This window comes from Babylonia areolata, chromosome 18, assembly GCF_041734735.1.
Source record: "Babylonia areolata isolate BAREFJ2019XMU chromosome 18, ASM4173473v1, whole genome shotgun sequence".
In the NCBI taxonomy this organism is placed as follows: Eukaryota; Metazoa; Mollusca; class Gastropoda; order Neogastropoda; family Buccinidae; genus Babylonia; species Babylonia areolata.
Genome location: NC_134893.1, coordinates 13,096,534 through 13,111,482, shown reverse-complemented (window position 1 = coordinate 13,111,482; position 14,949 = coordinate 13,096,534). Strand labels below are relative to the sequence as shown.

Genomic DNA, 14,949 nt, shown 5'->3' with positions numbered 1-14,949 from the left:
TCTTCTCTTCCTATTCGTTCGATAATCCAACAAAAATGGCTTCTGCCCTGTCAAGCAGTAGTCTCCAGTTTTATATTTCATTCCTTTCAGGCCCATTGAATTCATTCTTGGTACAGTAACAGAGTGAGCTGATGATACACACAGACTGTCTCAGCATTATTTTTCTTTAGTGCACAGTGTTTCACTGTGTGATGTGGCCCTGTGTGTTCGTTTTTCCAGCAGACAACGAGGTCGACGGAAGGCACCAGTGACATGGACTTCTCCCCCTCCAGCCTGCGTCGCACTAGCTCCAGCCCCTCCCTGCTCAGCAGTTCCACCAATGAGGTCGTGCCTGTCAGGCTGGACGAGCATCACTTTGCCCGTGACAGGCTGCAGGCAGAGTTCTCTGCCCCTGGCCACCACCACCACAGCGTCCAGATCGTGGTGGACAGCTCAGACTCTCGCACCATCACGGCTGCTCAGAACTTTGAGGGATTGGACACCACCACTACCGCCACTGCCACCACCCCAACCCAGAGCTCTGAAGGAGCGGAAGGAGGATGTTCACCAACTGAGGGAGAGATGGTGCAGCAAGGCAAGGAGCCGTGCAAACTTTCAGGCCAAGAGCAGGCTGCTGAGGATTCCACAGCAACCAACACCGCGGACAGTGCAGAGAGGACACACACTAGTGAAGGTGCGGGCACCAAAGCTGTGGCCTGGCCGGCAGTCAGGGAACCAGGTCGCAGCAGCAGCAGGCTGGAGGCCCAGCTGAAAGAGTACGACCGCCAGAAGCTGGAGGAGGACAGGAAAAGAGAGAGTGGAGGGGGGCTGTCCTCGGATCCCCCCACCCCAACTCCCCCAGCCCCTCCACCCACCCCTCTGTCCGTGCCTGCTGTCCCTTCCCTGGCCAGCCCCACAGGGGAGAATCTGGCAGTGCGTGGTCAGCACAGCCCTAGGGGCACTGGGAACAGTCCTCGTCAGGTGCCTGTGCAGTCCCCCGATAGCTCCTCTTCTTCCTCTGTCACACAGGTATTGCTTCTGTCTTCTTCTTCCTCTGTCACACAGGTATTGCTTCTGTCTTCTTCTTCCTTTGTCACACAGGTATTGCTTCTGTCTTCTTCTTCCTTTGTCACACAGGTATCCTGTCCTCTTCTTTCTCTGTCACACAGGTGTCCTGTCCTCTTCTTCCTCTTTCACACAGGTGTCCTGTCCTCTTCTTCCTCTGTCACACAGGTATCCTGTCTTCTTCCTCTGTCACACAGGTGTCCTGTCCTCTTCTTCCTCTGTCACACATGTATCCTGTCCTCTTCTTTCTCTGTCACACAGGTATCCTGTCCTCTTCTTTCTCTGTCACACAGGTGTCCTGTCCTCTTCTTCCTCTGTCACACAGGTGTCCTGTCTTCTTTCTCTGTCACACAGGTGTCCTGTCCTCTTCTTCCTCTGTCGCACAGGTGTCCTGTCCTCTTCTTCCTCTGTCACACAGGTGTCCTGTCCTCTTCTTCCTCTGTCACACAGGTATCCTGTCCTCTTCTTCCTCTGTCACACAGGTGTCCTGTCCTCTTCTTCCTCTGTCACACAGGTATCCTGTCCTCTTCTTCCTCTGTCACACATGTATCCTGTCCTCTTCTTCCTCTGTCACACAGGTATCATGTCCTCTTCTTCCTCTGTTACACAGGTATCCTGTCTTCTTCCTCTGTCACACAGGTATCCTGTCCTCTTCTTCCTCTGTCACACAGGTGTCCTGTCCTCTTCTTCCTCTGTCACACAGGTATCCTGTCCTCTTCTTTCTCTGTGTCCCAGCTCTCCTCTGCTTCCAGTGCTGCACATGTATTACCTATGTCCTCTTCCTGTGTAACACAGGTACTGTCTCTCGCTTGTTCCTCCATTACATATACATTGCTACTCTCTTCCTCTTGTGTTACACAACTGTTGTGTTTTTTAAAAAAACATGTCCATTAATCAGTGAACCCTTCTTCCCTCAAACTGTCCTTCAGCTCTTTCATTTGCCTTACCACTGAATTTGCTCTGTCCTGTGACTACTGGAATCCTTCTGGTTGCTATGACAAAACAACCTGATCCTGTCGAACAGTAATTGAAGGTCCCACATTTATTTCAACAGTATCAGATTTTAGATTTTCCAGTGACCAAATAGAGTTTTTCCTTTGTTACATTGATAATTTCCATTATTGATTGACATGGTTTTCAGTGATCATTCATATGTGGGCTGCTGTCACAGGAAGATCTGATGGAACTACGGATGAAGAAGCCCAGGGGCTACACGATCGCCGTCATGACACCGGCAGAGGCGACGCGACAGCAGGAAGAAGCGGAGCTGAGGGGTGGGGCTGGGGGCAAGGATGCGGTGGGGGTGGTGACACCCTCTGAGGTGTTCCTGCAGCTGTACCACACCCAGGCCCTGCTGGGAGACAACCCTCAGCACCTGCCTCTACATGTCCCCAATAACTCGGTGACTGGCCTCTGTCTGTCTGAATTCTTTCCCTCTGTCCTTTACCTAGGAAAGATGGTTCATGTTGATCCAATAACTAGGTGACTGGCCTCTGTCTGTATGTCTGTCTAAATTATCACGCTCTGTCCTTTACATAGGAAAGATTGTTCATGTTGATCCAGTCACTAGGTGACTGGCCTCTGTTTGTCTGAATTCTTACCCACTGTCGTTTGCATTAAGAAGATTGTTCACATTGATCCAGTAACTTAGTGACTTGCATCCGTCTGACTCAGCATTGATTTGTTGTGATTCAGGATGTTGAAACATCAGCTTTTTTTTCTGAAAGTGGATGGATATCTGCCGTTTCTGAGAAACCCTGACAAGATTTGTCTGTTTTCAACTGGCCATTATGGAGGATGATAAGAATGTTTTGCACTTAATGGGATGTACAGTGATGATGGTGTGTTTCCATCTTGTTCACAGGACATCTCCCGCTCTGTGGCTCTTCTGGATCACATCTTGCCCTATGAGACCCACACCATTGGTGTTGTCTATGTGGGGCCTGGACAGGTAATATGAAGGTTGTGTTAGCATATATGTTTCTGTGTGTTTTGGATATACATGCATGTTTCTGGCCAGAAACTTGACCCATTTCTTCATGTTGTAGAGGTGGTTTAAAAACATTCGGCCAGAAAAAAAAAGGGTGGTGGTGGGGTGCATGTTTTCATGAAAATAATAAAACTACACCCCTTCTCCATCCATCTTTCCTTACTATGACAACTGGCACACAGAAAGTTCGTTCCATTTTTGTTTCTTCTGGTCTGTCATGCTGTGGGGGAATCTGCAGTCTGTTGGCAGAATCGAACAGCCTGTTGAAAAAAGGAAAATGGTGCCTCTTTCATTCTTGTGAATGCTCATTGTCTTCTGCGCATGAGTTTATACACAATTGGATTGATTGTAAAATGGTCTTCCGTGTTGAGGTGAAAGACGAAAAAGCCATTCTGGCCAACCGCTACGGGTCGTCACGGTACACGGAGTTCATCCAGGGTCTGGGTCACATTGCACGCCTACCGGACCCCGAGGAGGAGGGGAGCTACACGGGGGGGCTGACCAGCGAGGACGGCAAGTTCATGTACACCTGGCAGGACGAGACCATGAAGGGTCAGCTGCCTTTCTGTTCACATCCACTCTGTTTGTCGTGATTCACCATATTCATTAATTCTTCATGAAGAAAAGACAAGATGTTTGGTTTTATTTACCATGAAGGAGAGGTAGCTGTTTGGTTTTGTTTATTGTTCCTTGAAGGAGAGGTAATTGTTTTGCTTTTGCCTATTTTTTCTTGAAGGAGAGATAGTTGCTTGGTTTTATTTATTTACTTTGAAGGAGAGAGAGTTCCTTGATCTTATTTACCATAACGGAAAGGCATTTACGTACCTTGAAGGAGAGGTAGCTACTTTGAAGGAAAAATATCTGCTTGGTTTTATTTACCCTGAAGGAAGTGTATTTGTTTGTTTTTATTTGATTAAACATGAAGGAAAGGTAGTTCATTGGTTCTATTTATTTAACATGAAGGAAAAATAGTTGCTTGATTTATTTACACAAAGGAAAGGTAGTTGCTTGGTTCTATTGATTTACCATGAAGGAAAGATAGTTGATTTGTTCTATTCATTTACCATGAAGGAAAGATAGTTGATTTGTTCTATTCATTTACCATGAAGGAAAGATAGTTGATTTGTTCTGTTTATTTACCATGAAGGAAAGGTAGTTGCTTGGTTCTATTGATTTACCATGAAGGAAAGATAGTTGATTTGTTCTATTCATTTACCATGAAGGAAAGATAGTTGATTTGTTCTATTCATTTACCATGAAGGAAAGATAGTTGATTTGTTCTATTGATTTACCATGAAGGAAAGATAGTTGATTTGTTCTATTCATTTACCATGAAGGAAAGATAGTTGATTTGTTCTACTGATTTACTATGAAGGAAAGGTTGTAGCTTGGTTCTGTTCATTTACCATGAAGGAAAGATAGTTGATTTGTTCTATTTATTTACCATGAAGGAAAGATAGTTGATTTGTTCTATTTATTTACCATGAAGGAAAGATAGTTGATTTGTTCTATTCATTTACCATGAAGGAAAGGTTGTAGCTTGGTTCTGTTCATTTACCATGAATAAAAGGTATTTAGTTTGTGTTCGTGACAGACTGTTCTCCAGGATGTGGAGGACAGAGGGGAGGAGTGGATGTTTCAAATAACATATCCTTTTTCAGCTTGGAGAGTGGAGAGGAAAGCAGAGATGCATACTTCTGTTGTGTTCTATACCTAGATACTGTGGGGAGCTTATGGCTCTTTCCTCCTCCTAACTAAGACATTGATTTCAGGTCATCTTCGTCATCTTTACCAGTTGTCGACTTGTTGAGCCTTCCTTCTTTTAGCAGTTTAGGGGCAGATCCCAGTCTTATGTATCTGATTTAAAAATTCCCATTTCACATACATGGTAAAAACCTTGCACATTGCCACATTGTGTTGACAGTCATCTTCCACATTGCCACATTGATGCGGAATCGGAAGGAGGATCACAACATGACGTTCAAGAAGCGCCACGTGGGCAACGACTTTGTGACCATTGTCTACAATGACAGCGGGGAGGAGTACAAGCTGGGGACCCTCATGGTCAGTCCTCAGTGCTGGGCTCTGTGTTTTGGACATTGTTGTGTGGGGTCCTGCACTACGTCTGTGGGTCATCACTCATCTCTTTTTAGACTGCCGCAAGTCTGTTTCTATGTCTCTGCTGTGCTGTGTTGTGGGTTATTGGACGTTATATGTGTGTGCAGTCTTGCTGTCAGTGTTGCGGATTTATTTCATAGTGACAGTTTGAAATTCATGATACGCCATCTGGTTAAAAGCATACAGCCTGACTCTTCACGTTTTTGTGGGACAACTGTGACGATGTATAAGAGATATGCATATATATGTGCGTATAAGTGTCGGTGAATGTGTGTTTGTGTACACACTTTTTAAATGCCTGTGAATGTAATGTGTATGTGTGTGTGTGTGTTTGTGTGTGTGTACAAGGAAATGTTGATGGAAGAGAACACTGTGTAACAGATACTGTGTTTGATGCACAGGGTCAGTTCAACTTTGTGAACATTGTGATCCGGCCCCTGGACCATGGGGGCAACGCTGTCACCCTGCTGGCAAAACAAGGTGAGAGTGCCGCACTTCGTCATACCTTCACCACGCTTCATCGCACATTACTGCCACTGCTGCTCAGGCTTTGTTGCACAGCTTGTTCTTCAGCATGCTGGTTGAAAAAAATCATTTGTTATTATGATAATAAGGTTGTGCTGAAGTGACTATCACTTTATTATATAACAGAAATATTACTTATTGTACAATGTTCTGGTCACTGTGTATCATGAAACAGCATTCCAGCTGTGTGCTTTATAAAATTCTGGTGGAAAGGACTATTGCATAATAACAGTACTCACCATGACCAGCTCTGTTTCTGTTCATTGCATGTATTTCACCACACAGTGCTATTATTAATCTTAATGCAGTGGAAATAAGGTCACTAATGGTGATCTGTATTAGGATCATTGGGTTTTCTGCTGTCATAACTGCTTGTTACCAGTTTTGTGTGTAGACCTCATTGTGTGTATGTGTCTGTGTTGGGTGTGTGTATGTGTGTGTGTGCATGCTCATTATTTTGTATACATCTCATTTATGGCTGATTGGGTGTTTGTGTGTCTCATTATGAGTGTGCCCCATCTAACTGAAGGTCCTGAGTGTGTCAGCTTTGTATTCATGGCTCACAGTGTGTTTGATGGCCTCTCTGTCTGTTCCTACATGAATGGTTGTATCATATCATTGTCTGTTAATGTTCATGTCAGTGTGCAGTGTGTGTACCTGTAAAATCTGGGTCACGTGTGTGTGTGTGTGTGTGTGTGTGTATGCTGTCATCACACTGCATTGCTGTGTCTTTAGTATGTGTGTGTGTACTGTTTTGATTTTTGTTCTAGAATCTTTTAAGGATTCCATCTCCACAGGTATGGTTCGTCTTTGTGTGGTGGCTTTGTGTTTACTATTTGACTAACACACTGTGTTGTCTCTGTGTGTTCAAGAGTCTGTGGGGTTGTGACAGTGTTCAAACTATGGGAAATGAATAGCAGTTAATTTGTTTTCATCATTTCTTCAGGTTAAATACTGAAAAAAAAGGTATATCATGATTTACAGACAAGCAGGAAAATAGAGAGCCATCCACACCCTAAAAGCAAAATGTGAAAGGTTGTGAATACCAAAAACATATATTTTAAAATTCACCCTGGTTTTCTGTATCAAAATCATTTTGGTTGACACATGATTCTGTCTTGGAACTGCCTTTGCAAGAAAAAATGGGGATTGTCACAAAACACAAGATATTTTTAGTAAGAATAGGTGTATTAGAGAATGGCTGTACAAATTATAGTCTACTCTTAGAAATGAGTTTTAATTTTGTATAATTTTATTCAAAGATAAATGCAGTTTTCCTTATCTTATCACTAAATCCATGTATACCACTGACTGTTAAGAGTTGTTAAATCAGCAGCTGGTTATGCTCAGTTGATTTCTATGACATAAAATCTTATATTACTTATGGGATGCAGATTTTCTTAATGTTCATCCTTATTGTTCCAGTGGGAGTCCAAGGATTAAATTTTCTTGATCTTTATGGGTGTGACCATGTGCATATGTGCGAGAGTGATGGTTATGAATATGTGCCTGTGCGTGTGTACATGTAAAAAAGAAAGGATTTTGGATTTATCTACTGCCTGAAAATAGTGTGTTACATCTGTGTGCATTGTGTGTAGATACCTTTGTGTACAGTTTGGTGTATGTTCAGTATACTGCTATTTCAGTCCCTTTCTTGACTGACTTCTCTATTGGTTTCTCTGGGTTTTTTTAACTGCTTCTCTGTGTACCTGTGTGTGTACCTTTCTATGTAGCTGTAGTTTTATATCTGATCTCTTCATGGAAATTTTCACCACATAGGATCGTGACAATGAGTTTGAGTAAATGTTTAGAAAAAAAGGGCAAAACAAAACATGGTTTCTGGTTGGAGGTAACTAGCGGCATCTAGTTTTGTTTTCTTCCCCTTCAGCGGGGTAGTAGTTTGCACAGGACAGGGAATCAGACCCCTGCCAGATTCTGCACCAGTGGGTCATGGTAAATATCATCAGATCGAACATGATTTTAGGGGAAAAAAATTTCCTTTTAAGCATTTAAAACATCAGGAAGAATTATGGTTGTCTTATCAAGTTTATTCATTTGGTTTATAGACATTGTCAATTTGCACTGATTTTATTTGCTTGTAGACATTTGATCTGAATAACGAAATTAAGTGCTTTATGATACAGTCTAAAGTAATGATGAAAAAACAATGAAGTAAACAAAGTCAGTGAAACATGATTGAAATCAATCGTGTGTTGGAAAGTTTCTTTTTTTATATATTATTATTAGGAATAATTTTGATCAGACATTTATGGTCATTCTCCACTTTGGAAGCCTAATCATCAGTTTTGCTACTGGGTTGTGTTGACTCTATGCATAATGTGCATGACCTCACCTCTCGGCTCTATCCTTTCTCAGATAATGTGCATGGAGTGTGTGCAAATTGCTGGCTTGGTTAACAGCTGTGATGCTCAAAGCCACACCTTATCTAACACAGCAGTGCCAGCTGTCATTTCTTATAATATTTCTTTGACATAGTCGTATAGAATTTTCTGAGCATTGAATGCAGACAACCCGCTTATGTTTATGACTGGTGAGTTTGTTGTTGTTGGGGGTTTTTTTCTTGACACACTCCCAGAGAAGTGTTGTTGTCTTACATGATATCCACCTGTACTTGATGAATAGAAAGTGTGCAGAGTCCCAAAGTAATTCCAGTTTCTGTGTACAGTGGCTTGGTTGTGTTGTTTCTGCACACTGTCTGTGATATTAACAATACATAACTGTTTGAGGTGATGGTGGTGGTTATATAATCAAAACTTCTGAGACAGCGATGTTTGCATATCTGTGTGTGTATTACTACCTCTTTGTGAATGTGCATGTTGGATTATTTGTTTTTTGGGTGGTGGTGTTTTTTTGTTTGTTTTTTGTTTTGTTTTTTTAATTAGAAAAGAATGCTGAGGAAAAGATTCATAAATTTCTCTTGTGTTCTGTCAATTACAAACAAAATAAGTGGATTTTTAGGAAGGAAAACTATTCTTGATATACTTTCCGTATATTTAGTGGAACGCTAGATCTGCATTGATCTGTTATTTTGTTGTTGCGGTTGTTTTTGACTATGACAGTGTTATTACATTTTATATAGTCATTAAATATAAGTGATCATTGTTGCTGTTAATGTAATGCTTTAGATAATAGCTTCTTTCTTTAGTTTCAGTTGTTGTTTTTATCTCACTGTTACATGCTGATATCTTGTGCAAGTATTTAGGTACTTTTAATATGTATTGTAAAATGATTTGGATGTCAGCTCTTTTTTTTACCAGGTTATATTATTCATTTGCTTTGATGCATTGCTTGCTTTATTTTCATATTCTTTTTTTATTTCAAGGAAAGGATGCAAACAAGCTATCATGTGTTTGTTCAGTTGTTCTCTTGATGAAGATGAATGATGACGTTCATTGATTGGCTCCCCAGACATAGCAGACGTCCTGGGTTACACCCACTCCAAAATCATCTCTGACACCAACTTGGCTCTCTTGGTGCGACAGATCGCCGTTCACTGCAATGTGAGTTCTCCCTCACCCTGTCCCTTCATCCCACTGTCTGGCCAGTCTCCTTGTCTGTCTGTCCTTGTGAATCTTCTGTTGGAAAATTTGATGTCTGTGTGTCTGTCAGCATGTCTGTCCTTGTGAATCTTCTGTTGGAAAATTTGATGTCTGTCAGCATGTCTGTCCTTGTCAATCTTCTGTTGGAAAATTTGATGTCTGTCAGCATGTCTGTCCTTGTCAATCTTCTGTTGGAAAATTTGATGTCTGTGTGTCTGTCCACATGTCTGTCCTTGTCAATCTTCTGTTGGAAACTTTGATGTCTGTGTGTCTGTCAGCATGTCTGTCCTTGTCAATCTTCTGTTGGAAAATTTGATGTCTGTGTGTCTGTCAGCATGTCTGTCCTTGTCAATCTTCTGTTGGAAAATTTGATGTCTGTGTGTCTGTCAGCATGTCTGTCCTTGTCAATCTTCTGTTGGAAAATTTGATGTCTGTGTGTCTGTCAGCATGTCTGTCCTTGTCAATCTTCTGTTGGAAAATTTGATGTCTGTGTGTCTGTCAACATGTCTGTCCTTGTCAATCTTCTGTTGGAAAATTTGGTGTCTGTGTGTCTGTCAGCATGTCTGTCCTTGTCAATCTTCTGTTGGAAAATTTGGTGTCTGTGTGTCTGTCAGCATGTCTGTCCTTATCAATCTTCTGTTGGAAAATTTGATGTCTGTGTGTCTGTCAGCATGTCTGTCCTTGTCAATCTTCTGTTGGAAAATTTGGTGTCTGTGTGTCTGTCAGCATGTCTGTCCTTGTCAATCTTCTGTTGGAAAATTTGATGTCTGTGTGTCTGTCAGCATGTCTGTCCTTGTCAATCTTCTGTTGGAAACTTTGATGTCATGTGTGTCTGTCAGCATGTCTGTCCTTGTCAATCTTCTGTTGGAAAATTTGATGTCTGTGTGTCTGTCAGCATGTCTGTCCTTGTCAATCTTCTGTTGGAAAATTTGATGTCTGTGTGTCTGTCAGCATGTCTGTCCTTGTCAATCTTCTGTTGGAAAATTTGATGTCTGTGTGTCTGTCAGCATGTCTGTCCTTGTCAATCTTCTGTTGGAAAATTTGATGTCTGTGTGTCTGTCCACATGTCTGTCCTTGTCAATCTTCTGTTGGAAACTTTGATGTCTGTGTGTCTGTCAACATGTCTGTCCTCGTGAGTCTTCTGTTGGAAAATTTGATGTCTGTGTGTCTGTCAGCATGTCTGTCCTTGTCAATCTTCTGTTGGAAAATTTGATGTCTGTGTGTCTGTCAGCATGTCTGTCCTTGTCAATCTTCTGTTGGAAAATTTGATGTCTGTGTGTCTGTCAGCATGTCTGTCCTTGTCAATCTTCTGTTGGAAAATTTGATGTCTGTCAGCATGTCTGTCCTTGTCAATCTTCTGTTGGAAAATTTGATGTCTGTGTGTCTGTCAGCATGTCTGTCCTTGTCAATCTTCTGTTGGAAAATTTGGTGTCTGTGCGTCTGTCAACATGTCTGTCCTTGTCAATCTTCTGTTGGAAAATTTGGTGTCTGTGTGTCTGTCAACATGTCTGTCCTTGTCAATCTTCTGTTGGAAAATTTGATGTCTGTGTGTCTGTCAGCATGTCTGTCCTTGTCAATCTTCTGTTGGAAAATTTGGTGTCTGTGCGTCTGTCAACATGTCTGTCTTTGTGTGTGTATGTGTGTGTCTGTGTGTCAGTATAAGTTCTTTCTGTAGGAGAATTGGGTGTCTGTCTGTCATGTCTGTCTTTGAGTGTAGTGTGTGTGTGTGTGTGTGTGTGTGACTGTGAGTTCTGTCTGTGGGAGAATTAGGTGTCTGTCTGTCTTCATCTCTGTTCTTGGGTGTGTGTCACTTTGAGTTATTTCTGTGGGAGAATTGGGTGTCTGTCTGTCATTATGTCCTTGGGTGTTGAGTGTTTGTGTGCGTGTGTCTGTCCTGGTGTTTAAAATAGTGCTGGTCTGCTGTTGGGAATCACCATACAGTCCGTGTTACCTGCTAGCTATTTTGTGTTTTTATCATCAGACTTTTCTGTATCTTTGTGCCATCAGATCATGGGTTGTTGTTTTTTTCTTTCTGTGTGTCATTAGACTTTTTTCTCCCAGTTTTGTGTCAGCTGACTGCAGTCTATGTGTTGTGTGTCAGCTGAATGTGTTCTATGTGTTGTGTGTCAGCTGACTGCAGTCTGTGTGTTGTGTGTCAGCTGACTGTGTTCTATGTGTTGTGTCAGCTGTGTTCTATGTGTCAGCTGACTGTGTTCTGTGTGTTATGTGTCAGCTGACTGCAATCTGTGTGTTGTGTGTCAGCTGGCCTCCCTGGTGCTGAAGGAACAGAGCCTGGGCCACGAGCCCTTCGCCTCCAACTGCCTGACCCGCCTGCGGCGCATCAAACTGATCCGCAAGCGTCTGATGGACCACTACAACAAGAAGGGCTCTGGGCAGGAGGACAGTCAGGTGACCGGCAACCCACCCCCCCAGGACATCGCTGAGCATCCCTTTGTAATTGAGGACTTCACGGATTACACGTAGAGGAAGAGAGGCCAGGCCACGGATGATACAGGCCAGACATGCCATGCACTTTCAAGAGACTTCAGAGGGGAAATTTCGGTGAAGGAAATCATGGTTTTCTTCTTGGGTTTCCAGGTCACCAGTTGTCCGGCCATGTTGCTTCATTCCGTGCAGTGGTCGGTTTGGTGGTGTCCCCCTGACAGAGTGTTGAGTCCAGTGCATACTGTTCTCCCTGCCACAGCTTGTCTTCACTGTGTGTTTTGTGGTCATTTACCAGTTCTGGTTATAGTTCAAGTTATTTTATGTGTTAAATAGTGGTTATTTATGTGTCAACATTTTCCATTGTGTATGTGGTTTAAAAACTTGTTCATATTGATGTGTTGTTTTTATATATGTATTTTAAAAAGTTCTGAAATCTAATATTTTTTTATATAATTTTCACATAAGCACATTTCTTTTTTTTTTAATCTATATATTTAAGCTTTATTTAAACTTTTTGCATGTGTACATATTTCTGGATTTAAAATATTGTCTAAAACTTTCCAAAGGTGCACAATTCTTTTCTTGAATTCAAATATGTTTAAAACTATTCACAGATGTACATTTCTTTTCATGAATTTGAATAATTGTTTAAATTGTTTCACAGGTGTATGTTCTTTTCTGGAACACAATTATTTGTTTTAAAAAGAATTTACAGGTTATTTAATGTTTCAAGCTTTGAATCAAAAATGACTATGAAAACAGAATGTTGTGTGCCAAGTTTGCCTCTCCATCAAAATGTGCAATCTTCTTAGATCCAATGACTGGATGTGCAAGAGAATTGTTTGCTGTTGATCATTATTTCAAATTGTTTTTGTCAGTATGATAGTGACCGACATATTGATACTGATGTTGTGTGTAAAGACTGATGTTGTGTGTAAAGACTCCATGATATTGTTTAGTTCCTACAGCTGCATGTTGGATGAATGTATAAGAGGGATGATTCAAAAGATGATGAAATATGAAACATTTTTTTTCCATTTGTATGTAATGTTATTATAATCCATTGCTTAGTGTGTTGGTGTTGGTTTCCTTTTAAATTCAGTTATAGGTTTCCTTTTAAATTCAGTTATAGTTTGCATTTTGATCAAGTGATGATAAGATATAAAATAAAAAAAACTAAAAAAAACCAACAACAAAAAAACAATTCAGGCATGAAAACAGCTGAAGACCAAAGAAGAGGAAGCTTTCATGGCTCATGTGTGATTTTTGCTGATTTAATATCTACAAGAAAGAAATTGAAAATGCTGGTAGGGTGGGGGTGAAAGGACCTACCAGAACTTACATGTATATAAGCCTATGGATCCCATCACACTTTTACTAAACCAAGTGTTTGTCAACTGAAAGTAGTGTGATACCAAACAATGCCATTTAGCTACAGTAGCCCATTTCAATTGGCACTCTATTATTTTACACACACACACATGATCATCTTTGTTAGTGCTAGAGGAACATTGAGATTTGATGCTGCAGGACATGTGCTGGCTTGTTTGGTGGGGTTGCCCTCCAATCAGTTTTCATGCATTGACTAGGACTGGTCACCCCCATGTTGATGGCCAGTTTTCATGCACTGAGTAGGTCTGTATTCCCCAACATTAATTTCCAGTTTTCACATGGTGACTAAGCTGTTGATGTCCAGTTTTCATGTAGTGATTAGGTCTGTATTCCCCAATGTTTATGATCAGTTTTCGTACATTGTCTAGTCCTGTATCCCCTACGTAGATGTCCAGTTTTTCATACAGTAACTAGGTTTGTGTTCCCTGTTGATGTCCAGACCTTTGGTCCACTTTGCGCATTATTGATGCCAAAAAAAAACCAAAAACAAACCCAGATCTGAACTGATGAGTGTTGAAAAAGAAAAAACTTCGCTTTTACAGTATCAAAATTTGCTGTCATTTTCTGAAGGGAGTTTACAGCACGACCCAGAGGTGCCAGCCATAATGACCCACTATCTTGGTGATGTAAAGTACTTGACAAAAGCATTCACTTTGCTGAAGAACAGTGCAGTGGTTAACATGCACAATATCACTTCAGTAAATCACTGATTTGATTTTTGTCGAGTGTTTGCTAGTTTTCCTTTATGGTTGGAAATAAAAGCACTGTACTGTACAGGTGTATTCATGGTTTCCAAGGCACGTGACTGATCTAAAGTCACCACAGGTAAAGCCCAGTATTTGAAGAGAAAAGAACATGGGTAGTGGTTCTTCACTAAAAAGAAAAGCGGTATCAAGAATGATCGGTCTGAAAGTAAACTGTGCATTTGGCATCAAGGATTTGTTCACATTATGAAAATACACTTTGCGCCAAATCTTTACCCTTGTCTTTTGTTGCTTACAGCTCAGTCGACCACGCAAGGCCTCACACCAAGAGCACTATCCAGATTTGTAATTTCAGAAATTTCAGTTTCTCAAGGAGGTGACACTGTGTTGTCTGACAAATCCATATGCTACACCACTTCTGCTAAGCAGATACCTGACCAGCTAAGGCCGTAAGGGGGGGAGTTTCTGAAGGTTGTATACACAGTTCTTCTACATGGTTGCCTATTGCAGAAAACGAAATGATGTGGAGGGTAAAAATGAAAATTTTTTAATTGTGAATATTCAAAATGGATTTTGGGGTAGGCACCTAAGTATGTGCTGAAACTTTCTAAAATGACCGCTTTATGTGCAGTATATTTGATGTGATAAGCTCCTGCATTCGTAAGTGGACCAATAGGTCTGACAGTACCATATCTGGGTTTTACACCAGTAGTTTTCTTTGGTCTGTTGGATTGTATAGATCGTACATCATCATGGGACAAAAGCTCACCAGCAAAGTAGTGCTTTAGTGAGGGAGGAAATCCTTGTGATTTGGGGGAATGTTTAATGCTAATTCACTTGTTTTTGTAGTATGTCCATTCTTACGAGTTTCTATTTTTATGCCAATTCAGGTTTTGTTATATTTCCATGACTTGGGCATTGTCGGTGAGCTTTTGTTGAGTCCCATTACCCATGGCGATAGATTATCGTCATCTGATTTATGTCAGACATTGTGTAACCACTGCTTTTTTCCCAATGAAAAATCAGTGGGGGGGAAAATAAACAGAACGCTGAATGGATGTCGAGTCTTTCCTGAAATTGAATTCAGAAAAAGAAAAAATACTATGGGGAGGAACGGCCGAATCACAAAGTTGGACATAGTATATATTTGCGTCGGCCATTCCTCCTTTGA

At 41.3% G+C, this 14,949-nt stretch overlaps 1 protein-coding gene across 15 annotated transcripts in view; it reads left to right on the top strand.

Moving 5' to 3' along the window:
• Positions 1-13,565, top strand: part of LOC143292463 (tuberin-like) — a 51,067-nt gene extending 37,502 nt beyond the window's left edge. For 13 of the 15 annotated variants that reach the window (XM_076602763.1, XM_076602762.1, XM_076602760.1 and 10 more), the window contains 9 exons: positions 220-1,008; positions 2,216-2,446; positions 2,909-2,995; positions 3,406-3,586; positions 4,959-5,098; positions 5,554-5,632; positions 6,448-6,474; positions 9,107-9,198; positions 11,500-13,565. In XM_076602763.1, coding sequence (XP_076458878.1) covers positions 220-1,008; positions 2,216-2,446; positions 2,909-2,995; positions 3,406-3,586; positions 4,959-5,098; positions 5,554-5,632; positions 6,448-6,474; positions 9,107-9,198; positions 11,500-11,721 — 1,848 coding nt within the window. In that variant the 3' untranslated portion in view covers positions 11,722-13,565. Of the gene's footprint in view, positions 1-219; positions 1,009-2,215; positions 2,527-2,614; positions 2,882-2,908; positions 2,996-3,405; positions 3,587-4,958; positions 5,099-5,553; positions 5,633-6,447; positions 6,475-9,106; positions 9,199-11,499 lie in introns of those variants that run through there. The other 2 variants (XM_076602769.1, XM_076602770.1) reach the window with 2 other exon arrangements.
• Positions 13,566-14,949: the final 1,384 nt, after the last annotated feature.